At 38.6% G+C, this 19,433-nt stretch overlaps 1 protein-coding gene across 10 annotated transcripts in view; it reads left to right on the forward strand.

The window, feature by feature from the left end:
• Positions 1-19,030, forward strand: part of CACNB2 (calcium voltage-gated channel auxiliary subunit beta 2) — a 270,312-nt gene extending 251,282 nt beyond the window's left edge. For 6 of the 10 annotated variants that reach the window (XM_075419479.1, XM_075419476.1, XM_075419478.1 and 3 more), the window contains 4 exons: positions 5,309-5,460; positions 6,192-6,287; positions 7,620-7,805; positions 12,516-19,030. In XM_075419479.1, the coding sequence (XP_075275594.1) occupies positions 5,309-5,460; positions 6,192-6,287; positions 7,620-7,805; positions 12,516-13,007 (926 nt within the window). In that variant the 3' untranslated portion in view covers positions 13,008-19,030. The remainder of the gene's footprint in view (positions 1-5,308; positions 5,461-6,191; positions 6,288-7,619; positions 7,806-12,515) is intronic. The other 4 variants (XM_075419477.1, XM_075419480.1, XM_009937909.2 and 1 more) reach the window with 1 other exon arrangement.
• Positions 19,031-19,433: the final 403 nt, after the last annotated feature.

Genomic DNA, 19,433 nt, shown 5'->3' on the forward strand with positions numbered 1-19,433 from the left:
GCCCAGACATGAGTGCCAGGCAGAGCAGCAGACATGTTCCTCTTCTTGTGCCTTATCCCTCGCAGGAGCCCCATCTGTTAGGCATGAGTAACACATGCAGCCACTTTCCCTGGAAAATATTGTCATCCTCCCACTCCCACCCTCCCCTTTTTATGTAACAGGCTAGTGGCTACGGGATTTGGTTAAGACCAGGGAAATCTAAGTATATTCACAAAACTACATTTATGTTAGAAATTTCATTAAAACACCTGCAATCCAGGTATCTTCTGGCCCATTGCCTGAGGACTAAGTTAGAGCATTTGTTCTCTCTTACTTGCTTATGTTCCTCTCCAAGACTTTCCTTCTTAGCTGGATACACTGGAGGAGAGGCGCAGACACTTCTGCTCCCCAGCATTGCCATCGGTGTGGGGTGAGACACCTAATCCTGCCTGGAGACCACGAGGCTGAACCTCCCTGGCTGGGGAAGGGATGGAGCCAGCTGTCCCCTATCCACTGTGACCCTGCTGTTAGCTCCCTGCCTGCCCAGAGCAACCTTGATGCTTGAGAGGAGGGAAGGGGAAGATGAGAAGAAAGAGGCCAAGTGCTTACATATGTGTGGGGTTTCCTGCTGGCTTCCTCCAGACTGCTCACACACCATATAGATTTCTGGATCACCCTCGGCAGCATCTTGGTCCCTCCACTTTGAGTGCAGCGAGCACAGGTGTCTAACGTAGTCTGGGATAGCCTGCTGTGGCCAGGTACCCGCGTTCTGGTTAGCACAATACCTAAGGCAGACACTTCAGTGATGGTGCCCACAAGATAAGCATGAGTATACACACACATGCTCACAAATCAAAATTTAAAATTTGAATTCTGTCAATCAAGGTCATGATTTACTTCTTAATCAAGAGGTGTATGGGCACAACTCAATAGTCATTGCTTCCTTTTTGTTTTTGTTTCTTCATTTTCTTGGATTTCAGATATGACCTTAATCCATTTCTTAGCAGTTTTGTTAGTGCAATACTTTCTATGTGCTTTTAAGGCACTGGGGATATATAGCACGTTTGTTTCTTTTGCTTTTGTTTTGGAATTCCTGAGGGTGCCTTAAACTTCTCATTCCTTTAATTATGTCCATAGAATTTAGTGATTAATTATTTTTAAGTGTGCTTGTATAAAAGAACGAGCATAAGAAAAATCGTGGCTACTGATGTCTGTTCTCCTTAATTTATAAAATTATTTGAAAGCCATTTGTGCAAGGTGTTGCTAATCATTTTATATGGCATGTGTTGACATAGGCATGTTCTTTTCATGCTATACGTCTGTAGTATCAGGAGCTCTGTTTAGAAAAATAGAATGCTTTGTCTCTGTAGCTGTTGCAGTCCAAGTAATAATTTAAAAATCTGTTTCTATGAACAAAACAGTGCCACCAGTACCATAGACAAGTAGACAAGCTCAAACTGAATGGGATATTAAAGTCATACTGTACTCAGTTGACAGTATGTGAACTTCACTGTTCCTGCTGAAGATCAAAACCTCTTTGCTGTGTATAAGCAATATTTTGTGGTTCTAATTTGGCCTTTGCAGGCCAGAAGCACGGCCTTTTTGCATCGCATGCCCATCACAAAACTGCTCTTTCAGCCCGGTCTTCCTAAAACACAGTGGTGACATAGCTGCCGCTCTGTCAGTCTGGGTGTCCCAGTAACTCCTGGCTGCTATGGATGCTTTCTGCCCAGATTTGAAGGAGGTTGTGTTTCCCCAACTATGTAGAGTAGAGAATGTTCTTTTACGGTGTCATTGTGTAAGTTACCCTAAATTCCACCATAGTTGATCTTGTTATTAGTGAACTGACATAGATGCAATGCAGCGTTGCTGTCTCTTTTCCTTTACTTTAGATGAGATGATTGTAATGAACTGTTAAAGATTTTTGCTTGAAATTCACCTGTAAGGTCTAACCAGTGTAAAGAACACTTGTCTGCCCCCATAATAGGATAAGCCATTTGCTTGTGCTCTCATTGCACTACATTTCTATTAATTTCAGGGTGCAGTAGGGATGTTTGGAATTAATATATGGGAGCAAGTTTAAAGTGCAGTAATTAAAGTTGGCTGGGATATGTGTACTTCTTTTTCTTAGAGTTGACTCCCTGCTGTATGAAATAAACAGTTGAGTGCTCCTGTCATTTAAAATGTGTTCCCTTTCTGATTACAGAGGAGGCTGTATCAAATAGATTGTAAGGGTCACTTTAAAATTTGATAGCTTAGTTCTGGGTTTGAGTGTTGTAGCTGGGCTGCCAGCATTTCATGATGATTGTCACAGTAGATCTAATTGTGTTTATGCCTCTCATTATGATTGGCAAATATAATTTATTGGAGTTAACTCTTATAGCCTCACTGTTATGCTTCTCCAGTACATCTGAAGGGACATTATTATAAATAGATGATATTCATGGATGGAGGTGGAAAGATTGCTAAGCTATTAGTGTACTGCTTTGAAGATACCACACTGTTATTGTTCTCAGCTCCCTATTTTAGCTACCAGTGACATTTGTGTTACAATCTCTACATGACATTTAGAGTTCTTTGCTTACGTTGGTCAGAAGTCTGAGGAAAAATTTGTGTTGAGTGTCTTTTTGGGAAAGAGTCTTTACAGGTATGTAATTTGTTTTGTGAGAGATGTTGCTAAATAAAGATGAAAACCAGAGCTGCAGCAGTAGACAAAGCCTTTGTCATCTAATAAGAGAAGCTGCTATTATTTAAGTAATTGCAACAATCTTATGTGTAGTCAAAAGTTAGAATAGAAGGAAGATTTCAAGCAAAATGCAGGCTTTTCCAGAAGCTGAGGAAGTACTCTAAGGGACAGGAGATCAGGACCTCTTCGTCAGTCTCTGTGGAACTTTTTTTCATCCATTCTTGACTGGAGAGGTAGATGCACAACATTATTAGGTCATCAATCATGCAGTGTAGTTCCTTGAACTTTTCTCCTGTACCCAAGTTAAGAAAAATAAATACTGAAATACTTTTTAATCAATGGAAAAGATATCTCTCCCTTTTTGGACTCAGGTGGAAACTATTGGTTCATAGGACTATAGTTACCTAGAATTATTGCCCTGGGTATGTTTCACAATAGAAGAAACCCTGAGGCATACTCTGCCCTGGCAAAGGGTTGTTTCAAAAAGTACAGCAGGAAATCTAGTTCACAGAGATTTATTCTGTACTGGCAGAAATGTGCTTCCAGCAGTGTAGCGAATACTGCTTCTCCAGACAAAATTATGATACACTGCAAAAAGACAGATTTTGCTGGGTATAAATTGTCTTGAACAAGGGTTTTTAGCAGTCTGGAATGATTTTAAAATGATACATTAACTGACATTGTTATACTGACTGAAGTGTTGAGCCTGGTTTGAAACTGCAGGAAAGCAATCCAAACTCATCATCAGAACAGTATGACAAATTATCTCTGATATGTTTATTCTAGTTGTCACTTGGACTTAAATTAAGGATAGACTACTGATTATCTTCTGCTAAATCACTGAGACAATGGTATTCAGTCATTCCAGCAATATCTCTGTGCAACAAAGTTGCAGAAAATGTATTTATGAATGTGCCAAGGACCATCAAAAGTTCTGTCTTCAAAAACGTGTTCCTAATTCAAACAGCAGCTGGGCCACAGTGCTTTCATCGACAAGCAGGAAAGCACACACCAATGCTTTCCATACCAACATGCCATGCACATCTTGCAGTGCTCTCTGCTGTAAAAGACTGATTGGCATGTACTCAGCCAAAATTGGAGATAACTACAAACAGATGGAGGTAATCTCTAATAGATCCAAAACAATGTCAACCTTCTTCAACAGAGAGCATCACACATAGATTTTCTGATGGCCATTTAAGATGTTACTTCATTTATAAAATGATCATGGTAGTCACCTGTTGCTTTGGAACCAAAAGACTTTGAGCTGAATGGAGACTAGCTGGGATACTTTGCTCTCTTGTGCAAATTTTGCAATCTTATCACAGTACCTAATTTACTCAGTTGCTATTCTAAGATAACAAAAATCAATTTCTTTACACCTCTTGAAAGAGATCATTCACTATAGAAAAATCTCTAGCTGGATCAGATAGGCTGTGTTTTCAAGCAAATGTAATGCTTGTGCCAGGATGATAGATAAAATGCTGATAGTAATGTCAAAAAACTCTCTAATAAAGAAGTTTTTGGTACCTCCTGTTGACATTTAAGTTTCTGTTGGTTATCTTGTAACATTTACTTTGAATAAGCTAGATAGCTACTCTGGTTTTGGTTCATGGAGTGTGCACAGCCTTTAAAGGGAAACTATATGAATTACAGTCTTGTCTGGCTCTATAACTTTCTTTAGAACTTTATAACTTTCTTTAGGCTTGCACAAATCACCCAACTTCTGTAATTTCTCTGTGAAGTCAGCCTATAGCAAGATTTGAGCAGGAAAATGTGATTCCATTTCAAGGATGATGTTGCTGTTATAAGATTTAGTTTTGTTTCATTTGGGAATGCAGACAGTTTCTACATCACTTGTGAAAGTGGACACAGTCCATCTAGTCTTGGAGAGGTTTTCCCTGGAAACCACTACCAGTCCGGCAGGGTGCTGATGAACTGGGAGCATGAGTTACCAGAAGACAAGATGACTTTTTTCTGGGAAAATCATCTTTCCAGAACTCCTGCGGTTGTGAAGAGGATACCATAGCATTATTTTGATGATTGAATTATTATTTTTTTAAAAGTGTTTTATGCATTGTAATCAAATTTTTAATATGGTACCATACTGAGGCCGGTATGTGAAGGAAACTTTGTTTTCCAGAGCTTTGATAAGTTGAAGTAAATGGAAAAACAGGAACTTCTGCTAATATAGACACCTCAGTACATCTTAATGCCTATCTCAGGCACTCCAGTTTGAGCAAAGTGATTACCACGTAAGATTAAAGTCTGACCTGAAAGTATTTACATGTAGGAAATTAATGCCATAGTAAGATTACCACGTGATGCAGCAAGCGTTCCTATCTCTTTTTTTCTTACATACATGGACTGGGGTCTTGTAAGAAAGTATGTCTCTAGGCTGGGATTGCAGGAAGCCATGGAGGTGAGAGAGGCAGGCAGTGCTGCCTTTCATGGGCAGCAAACCAGGGGAAAGATGCTCTTGTTGACGTTGCATTCGTTTCCCTAGCATGCCAGGGATGTGCACAGCTAACAACTCCTGCCAGCCTGAGGAGGAGCAGCACACCAGTCAACCACATTTCTACATTTCTTAAAACTAACCACCCTTTAATATTTTCATAACTCTAATTTTGTACTTATCTGCAGCTGAAGTTCAAAGTGAAATTGAACGGATTTTTGAATTAGCAAGGACACTGCAGTTGGTAGTGCTTGATGCTGATACCATTAACCACCCAGCTCAACTAAGCAAAACCTCTCTGGCTCCCATTATAGTATATGTAAAGATTTCTTCTCCTAAGGTAAATATTTTACTGATGTTCATGCTGTTTCAGTATTTTTTTCTCTTTTTACTTTTTTTGGTCTTAAATGCAAATAATCACATGTCCTCATTAAAGTTCCGAGTTCTATATTGTTATTGCTTCCCTTTGGATGGTAAAATATTATTAACCAAAAAAATATCTTAGCTCTGGTGTTACCAAAACCCATTCTGGAAAAGATGCTGTAGCTCCAGTGGTTTTTTGAATTGGCATTGTGCTTTCAGTATCAGTCACGTAAGTAATGCTAACAGTTTGTTATAGCAAAATAATACAGAAGTGAAAGAAGGATTTTCACATGATGAATATCAGGCTGATTGGTAAACTTTAACATCTCCTGGTAATGTGCTCTTCCATTCTATGGAAAAAACCTGCACAGCCCTTGTCAAGAGGCATTTGAAAGACAAGAATGAATTATGGGAAGAGAACTCAGGAAAGCAATTAAAGAATTTCAACTTGGAAACAAACAAAACCAGAAGCAGCAGAGGAGAACAGGAAAGGAACTTTTTAGTACTCGTAACAGGAAAGGTGATGTTGGGAAGTAAATGAAAATGAGCTTGTTCAGGATGTAAACAGCATGTGAAATACTCCTGAAGCCAGCAAATGAAGAATTTCATCTGCTCAAACGGACAGTTAAAATGTAAACATTTTAAGTGGTTGTATATGTACATTAAGTCCAAACCTGCTCACATCTATTAATGTTTTATTTTTCACAGGTTTTACAGAGATTAATAAAATCTCGAGGGAAATCTCAGGCCAAACATCTTAATGTTCAGATGGTGGCAGCTGATAAACTGGCACAGTGTCCTCCTGTGAGTTACTGTTAATTTACGTCTCATCTTTGAAAGGTGCCTTTTCCTTTCAAGCACGAGGTTAATTACATAGTTTCTGGGAATGTTTGCCCACTTCTGGCCATATTTCACTATTGCTCTTTTGCAGAACGCTTCCTGAGGTCTTGGGTTCTGCACAAGGGTGCAAGGAAAAACAGTCCTAGTCACAAGCAGTTACTAGGATGTGTGCTGAATACATTCACTGCTCAAACAAGCTGAGCATTTATTTTTCCTGACGATTCTTTTGGGGTTAACGGTCTAAAAATAAACCCTCTTGGTGACTGTGCTTTATCTCTGGCAGTTTAGGGTAAGGCTGATGGTTTGAGTAGCTCCCTTTGGGCATATGTCACCATAGCCCATCGCTGTTGGCATTCGTGGTCACAGTTTTGGCAAAGAGCTGTGGGGTACTTCGTAGCTGCGAGCTCTGCAGTTCTTCTGTTGATGTGCACTGAAACATATTCTTTCAACTTCCACCTATGAAGTGGAAAAGTGGAGATGATAAGACCCCAGCTGTGTTTTAAACATGGCAAGCATTATTACCTGCATACTTATCTGTCAAGAGTATGGGTAAGAGTCCAGAAGATGAAGGTTCAGTTCAGTTGCAGGTGTGGGAATTTGCTGTAGTTACAGAGCTGAGTGAGCAGGATGTTTTCATCATTTAAGTTCAAGCATCTCAGTTAAGAGACTAGTCTCCTCAGGTCCCTGAGAGGTCCATGAAGAATGGTAGAGACTTGTGTAGGCTCTCAAAGATGCCATTAGAGGACTTCTGTCTCCCTGTTCAGAGAGGGAATGGAGGAAACTCCACCTCCTAACTTTAAGATGCCCAAAATTAGACTGTGTGACTAATCTCTTACCTAATATTTGTGTGACACTTAGAAAATGGATTATCTGTATGACTTGTGTTTCTTACTGTTATTAGTTATTGGTCTTAGTTTTCTCTTAGTTATTCTAGATATGGGGAGTAAATCCCTTTTCTTACCATTCCATTTTGTTCCAATAGCTAAAAACGTCAATATTTAACCTTTCTTTCTGGATATTTGAGTTTTAAGATTTGTTCAAGCTGCCTCTTCCTATCTTCATTGACTGTGCATTACTAAGTGGAAGTCATGAGGACTTGCTTTAGCAAGTGTAACATTAGCGCTACTTATGATTGCTGTCTTTTGTATCCATTGCATTAAAAAAAGGCGAAATATCTTAATACAAGTATGAGAAATGTGTTTCATTTTTGATGAATGGGAAGTGTGATCATCCATGTCTCTTACCTGATCTCCCTTTAGCTGGTGGTTATTCTCACTAAAACCTTTCATTTATCAGGAAATGTTCGATGTAATTCTTGATGAGAACCAGCTTGAAGATGCTTGTGAGCACCTTGCTGACTATCTGGAAGCCTACTGGAAGGCCACACATCCACCTAGCAGCAATCCTCCTAACCAGCTTCTCACTCGCACACTTGCAACAGCCACTCTTCCTATTAGCCCAGGTCCAAATATTAATTTACAGGTACAGTTTTTATTCCATCTCTTCTTTTTTTTCTGTCGACTTCTTCCTCTTCCAAAGCACAGTGATAGTCTGATACTAGAATATGCTGAATATGTCTTACTGTTGTTGATAGAGTAAGAGCTTTTTCAGTAGACATTCACCCATTTTCAGTATAAAAGGCAAATACGTATTATTGTTGTTGCTATTGTATTCACAGTAGCATGTGTTTGCATATTGACTAGGGGACTGGTTTTGGTTCCAACGACTAAGCCAGCCTGACTGAAAACATATGGTGATGTGAAGTGGAATACATGAGATTTCATTGTGCCCAGGACACCGCTGTGCCAGTAATATGTGTACCAGCCACAAGCATTTTTATAGCTGGCCACATGTAATCCAATCAGAGGAATAAAACTGGGCTAATACTATGCATGTTGCAGCCTCTGGTAACTCTCAGACTGATGGGCACACTATCACTAATAGGCAAATCCCTGCCCCAGAGGCCCTGCATGACAAATTGGGTTATGTACAGAGCAGATCCACAAATGTTGGGAGGAATCTGTTCCTATTTTCCTGCAGGCTATGGAGATGTAGAGGTTGAAAATGACTGACTGTATTAGTGAAGTCTCAAGGTCAAAGTGGCCCTTCCAGTGTTTCCTTTGTTCCTTTATTCATTGGCCATTGCTGTGAAAAGTAGGTACTTCCTTCAAGCCAAACTTCTACACAAAACTCATTGTGCAGACAGACCTTGAAAGGCAGCGTGTGCTGACCAGCGAGCGTACTGTCTGGTGAGCTGGGAAAAACAGACTTTAATCCCACCTCCGCACCGACCTGCCCGGTGACTTTGGGTGTATTTTGTCCTCTCTCTTCTCCTTCAGCTTTTTCTTTGTATAATTGTATTAAGGTTTTCAGCGTAAGGAGACTGTCTTCTTTGTACATGTGTTGCATGGCATGAAATGAGGTCTTTAAAAATGCTACTTCATTATAAATAGTGAGTGACACCTTGAGTCCAAGAAGATCACAGTGGGGGTTAGAATACAGCTTGTCCCAGCTCAAATAATGGCTTACTACATCTAAATTACCACCAAGTTCCATATATGCCCATAAATTATATGCCTTTGTCAGTTAAAATTCATAACTTCGGCTAAGAAAAATGGCTCCTTTTAGTAAATCAAAGAAAAAAAAAATGCATCTTTACCCAAATTAAAATGCCTAAAATTTGCTTTTTGTTTTTATGGTCTTGCAAGACAATTTTTTGTGTCAAAGATTTTATTTCCCATTGCAAGACCACAGACTTGATAGGTTTGTTCCTTAACAAGAAAAATTTCTTCAGTCACCTTGCGGGGTACCTACTTCTCTTGCTTTCAAAAGCAGTTGCAGGAAAAGACACTTTAAGCTGTAGCTCATTTCTGCCTTTCTTTCTGTCCTCAGAGTTGAAACACCCTGAAAAAATTGTGAGCTGGAAGAATTTCTGAGTATGAAATTCAGTATTGTTGTGTGCAGACTTGCTAGATAAACTTTCTTTGCTTTGTAGACATATTTATTATTTTGCTCAAGATTTTTTTATGCCTTTTGGGTGTGAATTTGTAGTTCACTTACTCATTTTATTAACCACATTCTCTGGAGGAACTATACAGAGTTTTAATAACACTTTTCTGAATGTTGTGCTATCTCCTTAGAAATTAACATTTTTTTTTTTATCTTAAGGACTAAAAATGAGAATGTATTTGCAGTTTCACGTTTTGTTTGTAGGTCTACTAATCCAAAAGTGCGAAGAAATGGGGGTCCCTTATGGAACCTAGAATTTTTACATTCCTTTTGTTTGATTTCCCTATGATACATTTTCAGCTGGTATCTCAAACCTGAGCCTGTCACAGCCTTGGGATAGAGTTCGTTTATTTTCTGATCGTGGCTGAACCCACTCTCTCAATAGTGTGAAGACCCTCTACTTGGAGAATTTGGAGTCTATGCCTGTACCGTTTCTGTGGACTGCTCTGCAGAGAAAAACCATGCCACCAGCCATTTGGCCTAGAGGGGCCGTGTCCGCATTGCAGAGCATTTGAGTCATTCTCCCCTGGGTCGTAAGCAGCACCCCTTTGCCATGAGACAGAATTGGTTTCTGTGGCTTTTCAGTCCAGGGTGTACATCATAATGAGAGACTTGTCTTGCCAGCTGCCAGAGTGGTATTTTTATAGCATGATGCTGACTGTGTGCATTGCGTGGCACGAGGTGCTTGAAGGTGTGAGGCCTTGTGGGACTGTTTGAAATTAAGTTGGTGAAGACCATACACCTCCTAGCTATCTGATGGAGAGCTTTGGAGCAAACTGTCCTGACAACTGTTCTCAGGTTTCCTCTTGTAGGGCAATAGTTGGCTAATGACAAAAAGATTGGAGCAGCCTCACACACACACGGTGCAGGCAATTAGGGACCACTGGATGGAAATAGGGAGCAAGCTAAATTGACTCGGTGGACACAGACTTCTCTCTCCTCTTTCAACGCTGCTTAAACTTCTTTCCAAGAACCCCTACTTCTTTGAAATTACAACTGGAATCTTGAAATGGGCTTATCTCAAACTTTCTCCATTTTTGGCAAAACAACTTGAGATTGGGCCATAAAATTCCTGCACTGCAGAATCTAATCCAAATCAGAGCCCTAATTTGGTTATGAATCACAGAGCCAGACCCTAATCCAGATTCAAACATTACCTGCTCAGCATCCCTGTAATATTTAGGGAAAGTTACTGTCAACAAATTTGCTCATAAATCCCAGTAGCCCTAACACTATTCTGAAATCGCAGGTATTGGTTCTAAATTTGTTTGTTGTGCTCTTCCCCACGTACTTGTCATAGCAGAGAAGATGCATCTGAGTTTGGAAAAGTAGCATTCTCTTCAAAGCAGGTTCTGATTTTGCATTTGTTCTCAAACCACAGCAATGACAGATTTTATTAGTCATGATTATATATATAGGTACATACATATTTGACATTTGACCATGTGAGAATTAAAGGGTTTCACATATGTACCCAGTTTAGATGCCTTAAAAACAGTCATGGTTGTGAATTAATGTGTTTACACATCCAAAGCAGGCGTTGCTTTAGACTCTTCAGCTTTTCACTCGATTTCATTTATAGTTCACCTCTGCTGAGTCATTTCTGTTCACCTTGAACACATCTATTCATGTTTACAATTACTACGTTCCTTTTCTGGCAAATCAGAATCATCTTGAGAATCATAAAAACAAGAACAAAAAATAAATTTGACCGCTGTTTCTGTTACCTTGTTCTCATCTATACCATTTGTTTCAAATTAGGAACACATGGAGCAACCCAGCTGGTCACTGGGACGTTTACAGATCAAAATGTTGTCTTGCAAAATGAAGATCTGTCAAATTTATCAAATTGCTGATTTGAAATATGTTGCTTTTTATAAGTCTCTGATAAAATACAGATTTGTTCCTGTCCAATTTCCTGTCACTTTACTTTTTTGATTGCTAGGAAACCCACCTGCCGGGATCTGTGGCTGAAGGACAAAATTTCCTCCCTTCCCTAGCTCTTTTCCACAAAATAGAAAGACAGAAAGAAGACATGGCCGCGAGCTGCCCTGGAGGCAATCCTTATTTTTAGACAGCCCTGAACATAGGAGGGCAAACTTTAGACTAACTTCGGTAAATTCAGAACAGTCTCACAAACAAATGCCTGTACAACTGTTAAAACCTACTTTAATTTTGTGCCAGTAGAGATCATTTTGTCTTGATGTTCTCCACCTTATGTGAGAAGGATAATTCAGTTTCACCATAAACTATTTCTTAATATTTTGCAATTAATCTTGAAAAGTCTTTAGCTGTGGTTTGGGAATAAAAGCACATTCATGTAATGAAACCCCAAAATGAGTTAAATAATGCCACTTGTTCGTTTTGCAGTGATTTCAAAGCATTATGCTGGTGAAGAGTAGGTTTGATATTACCTGGTAATTTTTATTTCAGTCTTTTACTAGTAGTGGTGTGTTAGGAAATACTTTAGGTGATAATGTCACTCTCCTCCTGCTTTCCTTGGCAATGGTCTGTATTCTTGAGCTCTTAAAATTACAGGGTCAAAGTTTAATTTTTCATTACCCCGAAGAAATCAAATTATTGCTGAGAAAAACAGAAAGTCAGTGATACTATTAGTATCATAATACAAACTTCATTCATACCAGATTCAACTGCATTTTTTTCTTTCAGAGAAAAGCTAATCTAAAAGAGCCAAGGTTTTGTACTTTGGTTCTCTGCTGGAATCCACCTCCTCAGCCCCCTAAAATCACTTTACCGTAGTGGCTGTTGCCAAGCAGGCATCTGCAAACTCTCAGCTGATACCTGCCCTCTCCTGGCATGGGATGTCCTCTGTAATTTTTCTGCAGTTTGTCCTGCTCCTGCATGCTCTCTTTTTGTCTGGAGTGTGGTAGGCAATTATTGCTAACTGAAATAGTCAGAAACATCACAGCAGATGAGAAAGTGTCACAGAACAACCCGAGTGCCACCCTCCGTTCTGATTAGAGTGGAAGGATTTGTTTGTATTATAATACTGAATTTTCAGTAAAAGTTGAATTCTTATGTTTTTTTCTAGTTTAGATTCAAAGTGGATTGTTGTGCACTTACGTTGTATTGGTTTCATGATACTTTCTAGTTGAATTCGATATTGAGGGAAGTTTTTAAATATGTACTTCATGTACGTGAACTTACTGCTGGTTGTGATAGCAGGGATCTCAAGGCGACCAGAGGAATGACCATTCAGTTCCTGAACGCAGTGGTTCACAAATTGAAGAGGAAGCACGGGTTGAACCCATCAAGAAATCCCAGCATCGCTCTTCCTCAAGCCAACACCACAACCATCGCAGTGGTGTTAGAGGCCTTTCTAGGCAAGAAACTTTTGACTCGGAAACACAAGACAGCAGAGATTCGGCTTATGTAGAGCCAAAGGAGGACTACTCACATGAGCACGGTGACCACTATGATTCTCACAGGGATCACAATCACAGAGACGAGTCCCACGGGAGCAGTGATCACAGACATAGAGAATCAAGGCATCGCTCAAAGGAGAGGGACCGCGAGCAGGACCACAATGAATGCAACAAACAGCGCAGTCGTCATAAATCAAGGGACCAATATTGTGACAAGGATGGGGAAGTGATATCGAAAAAACGTAACGACACAGGAGAATGGAACAGGGATGTTTACATCCGTCAGTAACTTTTGCCTCTGGCAGTCTTGTGTTTCTTTGAAGTCTTGTAACAATGCCCCTTGAAAATATCTTTGGGTTCTTTATTGCAGAACATACGATATCCTTCTGTATGCTGGTTTGTATTGCTGTTGCTTGCATAGCAATAGCATGAAATAGAATATTCATATACTTATTTTTCTGGTTAGTCCTATATGAATTAGCGTAGTACAACTGCAGAGTTCCTGATGTTGTACTATGCCCATTTTTCAAGCTGTTTTTTGGTAGCTGCCACTTGAACAATATCTGTTGCCATCAAGGTGTTGTTAGTGTTTTTTAAAAAAGGGTACATTTGATGTTTAATAACTTCCCGTGTATTCAGCAAGCCAGAATCAGCACATAAAAGAAATCTAAAACTTTTTGTCTGCTCTGATTTTTAATTTTTATGCATTTGATTTGCATATTGATTTAAGAGCCACTATCTGTTGCTTATACCTCTGGTGGACCCCATTTGAAGACAGAATTCAGTCTTGCCTTACACACAGGGGATCATAAAGTCAGAATCTATTTTCTATGTACTGGTACTGTGTACTGTATATACAGTTTATAAATGTTATTTCTGCAGCCACCTTCTTACTATATAAGCTTGATCACACTGTTTGAGAGTCCTAATGCCAAGTCAGCAGATTTGCTTTTGAATTACTGGCAACTGGAACTAGCCTCATTTAGGAAATCTGTAACAGTGTTCAACCTAAATACTTCTTATTCTGTAGCAGAAAGCTTATACTTATTGTAAATACGAACGAGTACTTGAGATAAAGGGTCTAACTCTTCCACCTTATGCTGTCCTTGCAAACCCAGTTTTGCATTTTAAATTTATGGTAAAGAGAACAAACGTACTACTACAAATTATTCTTCTCATAGGGAGGTCACAAAGTTGCAATGGACACAGCTTAATCTGCATTCTGTTGTCAGAATAACAGAGCCCACGTGGCAGGGGTGTGTATGTGAGTGGGGGGGCGGGCGGGCGGCTGGGTGGACGTGTGCCTGTGCATGTGAGGCAGCGAAGCGTGAGAATCTACTGAAGAAAACAAAGGTTACGCAAAATTCCAACAAGTCTGGTCCTTCGCTGTGTCTATTAATTTAAAAATCCAGACTGCAGTCAGGGAATATGAGGGAGTTTACTGACCTGGGTAATTGAGAAAGCATACATCTGCTGGCTCTTTGTTGAGACTTCAGGAGAGTTAAAACAGGCAAATGTTACTGTGGGTGTTTCACTGGAAATGTAGAATCTTTGTGTTTTAGTAAGAAAAGTTTACACAGCTTGTGGAGAGTTATTTTGTCGGAAAATAAATTTTTGTAGCGTCTCCACTTTTTCTACACTTGCCAATTCCTCTGCATTCCCACTTTGCAGCCAGCTCACTGTTTCTCCTTCACCTAAACTGTTGTGCTGCTGGTGAGAGCTTAGAGAAATAACTGTGACAAAATGCTCTGTGACGAGCTCGCTAGAGAAAAATGGATTGAAATCAAAGGGAGTGAACGCAGTTTGTTTTGCATTGAACACCTGTTGCACTGGTAAGTGGGGGGAAATTCACTATTTTTTTTGACTACAGGTTCCATATCCTTGCCTAGTGTAAAAGCTGTTCTGCATCACATATAGTCTTTGTAGTAATTCTATGAATGAAATACTTTTTGTATTTCACTGTAAATAGCACATTATATAAAGACTGTAGTGGGATAATAATAATTAATTTAGCGGGAAGTTTTTTATTTATTGCTTTAATTCTGGGAATATCAGCATTGCCTGATTTTGAATATCATTTTAGTGAAATGGATAAGATATATGGCAGGTGCATGTTTTCTCCAATCTCCTATTCCAGCATCCAAGCAATTCAGTTTAACTCCCTTAAACACACTCCGTCCTCCCTTCTCCCCCTTCCGCTCCTCTCCCTGGTGCTTTATATGCATTTTTTTACAACAAGGTGAGAGCGTGAAATTCTGCTGTCAGGTATCGGACCATTCCTCCCAGTGCTGCTGACTCTTGTGGTTATTCAAATGTAGTATTTGGTTCAAAGGATGAACTGTGGGGCAACACAAGGAAAAGGGTATTTTTCTAGAAATAAAATTCTCAGCATTTCTCTAAACATCACTAAATGCCTTTGTAGACAAAGGAAGCATAGGTAAGTAAGTATATCTCTTGTATCACTAAATGGATATGTAAGAGTATACAAACAGTGGCTTTTGATGCGAGAGGATTTTCAGGGTATCAGTGGAAAAAGACATTGAAAGACGTTATTTGAATCATATCAGATCACATGTAAATGGGAAGAGAAGTTATATTGTCTTGCTCTGTATAGCCTGGCTTTTGCTGTTTTACCATCTTCAGTAATTGCTGTTGCTCTGAACAACTGTTACACGACAACTGTGTGCTCCTCCAAGAAGTGATCTGTGGATTCCACTTCAATACCTTGACTTTTTTGTTTCTTTTTTTTTTTTTTAACTTTTGCTCCAGAGAGTGTTTATTTTCTGCCTTTCCTAAAGCATTTTTTAAGGAATGTTTGGCAGAATTTCAAAGCACTGAGTAGTGTATGAAAACCATGGAGTAGGTAGCCATGTATACACAAATGAATGAGAAAATAAAAAGCATAGTCCAAGCCCTAGTTTTTAAGTATGGCCAATATAATGATTTATGGAATGTAAATATCACAAGAAAAGGCATGTCCTAATCAACTCATAGTGCTGCTAATTATGTACAGCAACATACTAACACATGCATTTCTTAGGCAGACTCACTTGGTAGGTTGTTATTAGCCTTGCTAAGATACTTTCCTTCCATTTTTAAGAGTGACAAATCATTTTTAATTTGAGCTTGTACTACACGTATTGCACAATACCACCTGCCTGCTGAGCACTACTTTGAAAAGCACTTTAACAGAATTATTTCAATAAGAAGCTTTAAACATACTCCAACTGGAGGACATATCAAAGGTTATTGTGATGAAATGTCTTTGCAAAGTTTTGCCAATGGAAAGTTTAATATTATTGTTTGCATTAGGATACTAATGAGCTTGTATTTCTGTATGTGGTTTCAGGAGCTTTGAATCTGAGGAATGGTAGAGGTCCCAGTGAGCTCCAGAGTCTTCTTATGTATGTGTGGTATAAAACAACCTGTAAATTTCTGTTCAAATGAGCTAAAAAGATAATAAAACCAGTGAGACAGAAGGAAAGGGAGGAAGATAAAATAGTTAGGTGATACATAGGTCTTGTCAGCTCTCACTCTATATTTTTCTAGAGACTTTCAGTGCGTGGAAGGAATGGGATGCATTTTAACATTTACATGTACAGATGTTAGCCTCATTTTTGTATGTCTTTTCAAATCAATACACATCAGTGCTGTTCAGCAGCCCGTGACTATCCTTTATCAGTTGCTTAGTGTCACACAGACCTCCTGGAAGAAAGAATTCTTGAGGAGAGACTGGAAGGAGGCGAGAGTAACAGTCTCCAGCCCTGTTAAGAGACAGGGCAGTGGGGATGAACAAGCAAACAGGTTTGTGCACAAAGGCAGCATCAGTAGGAGTTAAGAGCTGAAAGAAACTATTTTTAAATTGACCCTTAATTTCTGCCTAGAAATTAAAAAATTCTTCTAGAATACTCATTAATTCACATTCTGTGTCTGGCATTTTTGTTGAAGAAGAGTTCCACAATTTTTGCTTCTTAAGGTGTAAAATTAAATAGATGGTTTCTCCTAAGGATTTGGCCCTAATTAGTGAAGACCAGTTTTAAAGCCATGGTGAGTTTGAGTGAAACAGAAATCTGTGAACTCCTAACCGATAACCGTTATTACAAATGGAGGGTAAGGAAATTAAATTCCACTCATAAAACCCTCAGTAGAGACCTACTTTCACTTCTTTCTGCGTATCTGGTTACTCATCCTATCCATGCAGTTCCTGCCCAGGTCTAATACCCTGCCCCTTAATATTGACTGTCTTTTATGAATTTGTTGGTAATTACCATTTTTAAGCTCCGTTAGTTTGTAAAGTTCTATTCACGTTCTGTGACACCTGCAGAGGTTTTAATGTGGTCCATTATCATTCCCTTAGCTGGAATGCAGTGAGTGGTCCGGTTCCTTTTCATCAGTGTCTGTCCGAAGTAAAAGGGTCACTGTAAATGACCTCCTGTGTTAGTTACTGAAGCCTCTTCAAGATTTGTTTTGGTTTGTGGTTACATTTGACCTCTGATTGCTTTAACACATGAGGCTGAAAGCTGCTTCCCAAATGCTTTTGACTTTAATTCTATTCCCTCCATGAAAATAAAGCATGTTGCAAAAAAATTTTATTATATAGGCTACAGGAAGAACATAGAAATTATTTTTCAGAATGTAATATAACATTTCTGGTGTACATTTACTTATATTTATTACTTTATTGCAGATCTTTCACAAAAATTTTAGTTCTATCATCTGTAAATTATGTGGATACCATTTTTATTGTGAATGTTTGTAATCAAATGTTATTCGATTGAATTTATTGCTTGGCAATTTGTCTATCATTTATTTTCCCACTTTTATATAACAAACTGTTACATATGGGCTTACAGTAGTTTTACAGAAAGTTTCTTTTTATAACTTACCGCCCTAGAGATGTGTTCCTACGCAGCCCCAAAAAAGATTTATGTCAGATATAATAGAGATTAAGCTGGTTCTTCTAACTCATCTGTGTTCTCTTTTCTTGCTTTATTCTTACCACTTTTATCTATCATGCTTACCTACTCTGCAATGAATTCTAGCAGTACAAAATTGGATTTGCTCTTAAATTTTTTAGTCATGAACAATTAAACAAAAAAAGGTTCCTTATATTTTCAACTACCCACTTCAAAGTAACTTCTTGTTGATCACCATCACCAGCCTATTTCTTACCAAAATAGTCCCTTTTCCTTAAAAAGTGTATGAAATCGTATGATCTAAAAATCAGTGGACTCCATGACACTGAAACAGGAAAAAGCTGTATAATAATTTCATACTATACTAGGCTGCCTATTTTAATATCTTTATATTGACCAAGAGAAATATTTAGATTTGGCACTATTTCTGCAAATAGAGAAAACTACTTTTCAGACTTTCGTAAAAGACAAGATCTGATTGCATGTTTAATCTATCTATTTTGTAGGGTTAATCTTTCATTACAATGACAGTAACTTTTTAAATTTAATATATATCTCATATAGTATATATAAAAATATATGTAATCAATTGTGCTTCAGCACTAAACACTGAAGCGTAATGATTCAGTGTTTAAAGCATTCTTATCAGGAAAGTAATCCTATTATGTATTAAAAATACATACACCATACTTCAAAATGGTGACAATGAGAAAGTATTCTTGCACTTCTAGTTAAAGTCACAGTAAGACTGGAAAGGAAAAGAAGAAAAAGAAGGGCATCCATCCAACTTTAGTCATCTAACTTAGCCAAGCCTGTCGTCAAAGCAAGGACGCTGGCTCCTTCAAGGGATGATTTGGGGCATCTTGACTGAGTTCTGAACTGCCTGATGGAGAAGTCTCTTCCCCCTGCCTCCCTCCCCAGTTACCAGCAGAGAGAGGGGCCTAGGGGAAACAGCTGAGGCTTAGCTCTTTAATATGCCAAGTGTTCTTTTAAGTCTAGCAGTGGACTTCTGCAGAAACAACTCGAGTAGTTAAAAGTTCAGATATCAGTAATTTTTTTTCAGGTGAAGTTTGGGCTGCAGTTACACTGGAATGAAGTACAAAACAGTTACTTTTTCTCCTCCTTCCCATATAATTTATATTCTCATATAAAATCAATTGAGATCACCTTGAAAAGCCTGTTTACCATTCAAAACTAAAAAAATCTGGGCAAAGTGTCAAAAAATCTTTCACTAAAAATTCAGCAATCTTAATTCTTTCAAATTCAAATTTTGCACAAATCCTGCACTGAAACTGGAGGCAAAGTTCCTTACTTCATATGCATATGCAAATTTCAGTATCTAGTCTATATGTGCTGATTAACGTTTACAGAATTTATATATTCTACAAAAAGAAAATGCTTTTTTACTAGCACTGAGTTAAAGATATGTACTTACAATAAGACTCATCCCTTTTGTTACCAAGTAATTATTTTAGCCATATTCAGACTGAAAAGACTATAATTTATAGTATGAGCTTTCATGATTCTAAATAGGGTATCTCACCTACTACTGATGGAACAAAATTACTTTAAATCTTCTTTCGATATGTTGTGATTAATGGCAAGGAGCAACCAACAAAAGTAGACAGGTAGTAGAGAAGAATTCCACCCTCCTACCCTGCCAGGATACGCCTTACAGAGGATTTACCAGGCAACCTTTGCAGAACAGAAGAAGGGACATTTGTTTTATTTAAGAACAGTAGAAAACATATGGTATCAAAACATTTACAGCAAATATAAGTAAACAACCAGACTACTGA

The sequence above is a fragment of the Opisthocomus hoazin genome, chromosome 4 (assembly GCF_030867145.1).
Source record: "Opisthocomus hoazin isolate bOpiHoa1 chromosome 4, bOpiHoa1.hap1, whole genome shotgun sequence".
NCBI classification, from domain to species: Eukaryota; Metazoa; Chordata; class Aves; order Opisthocomiformes; family Opisthocomidae; genus Opisthocomus; species Opisthocomus hoazin.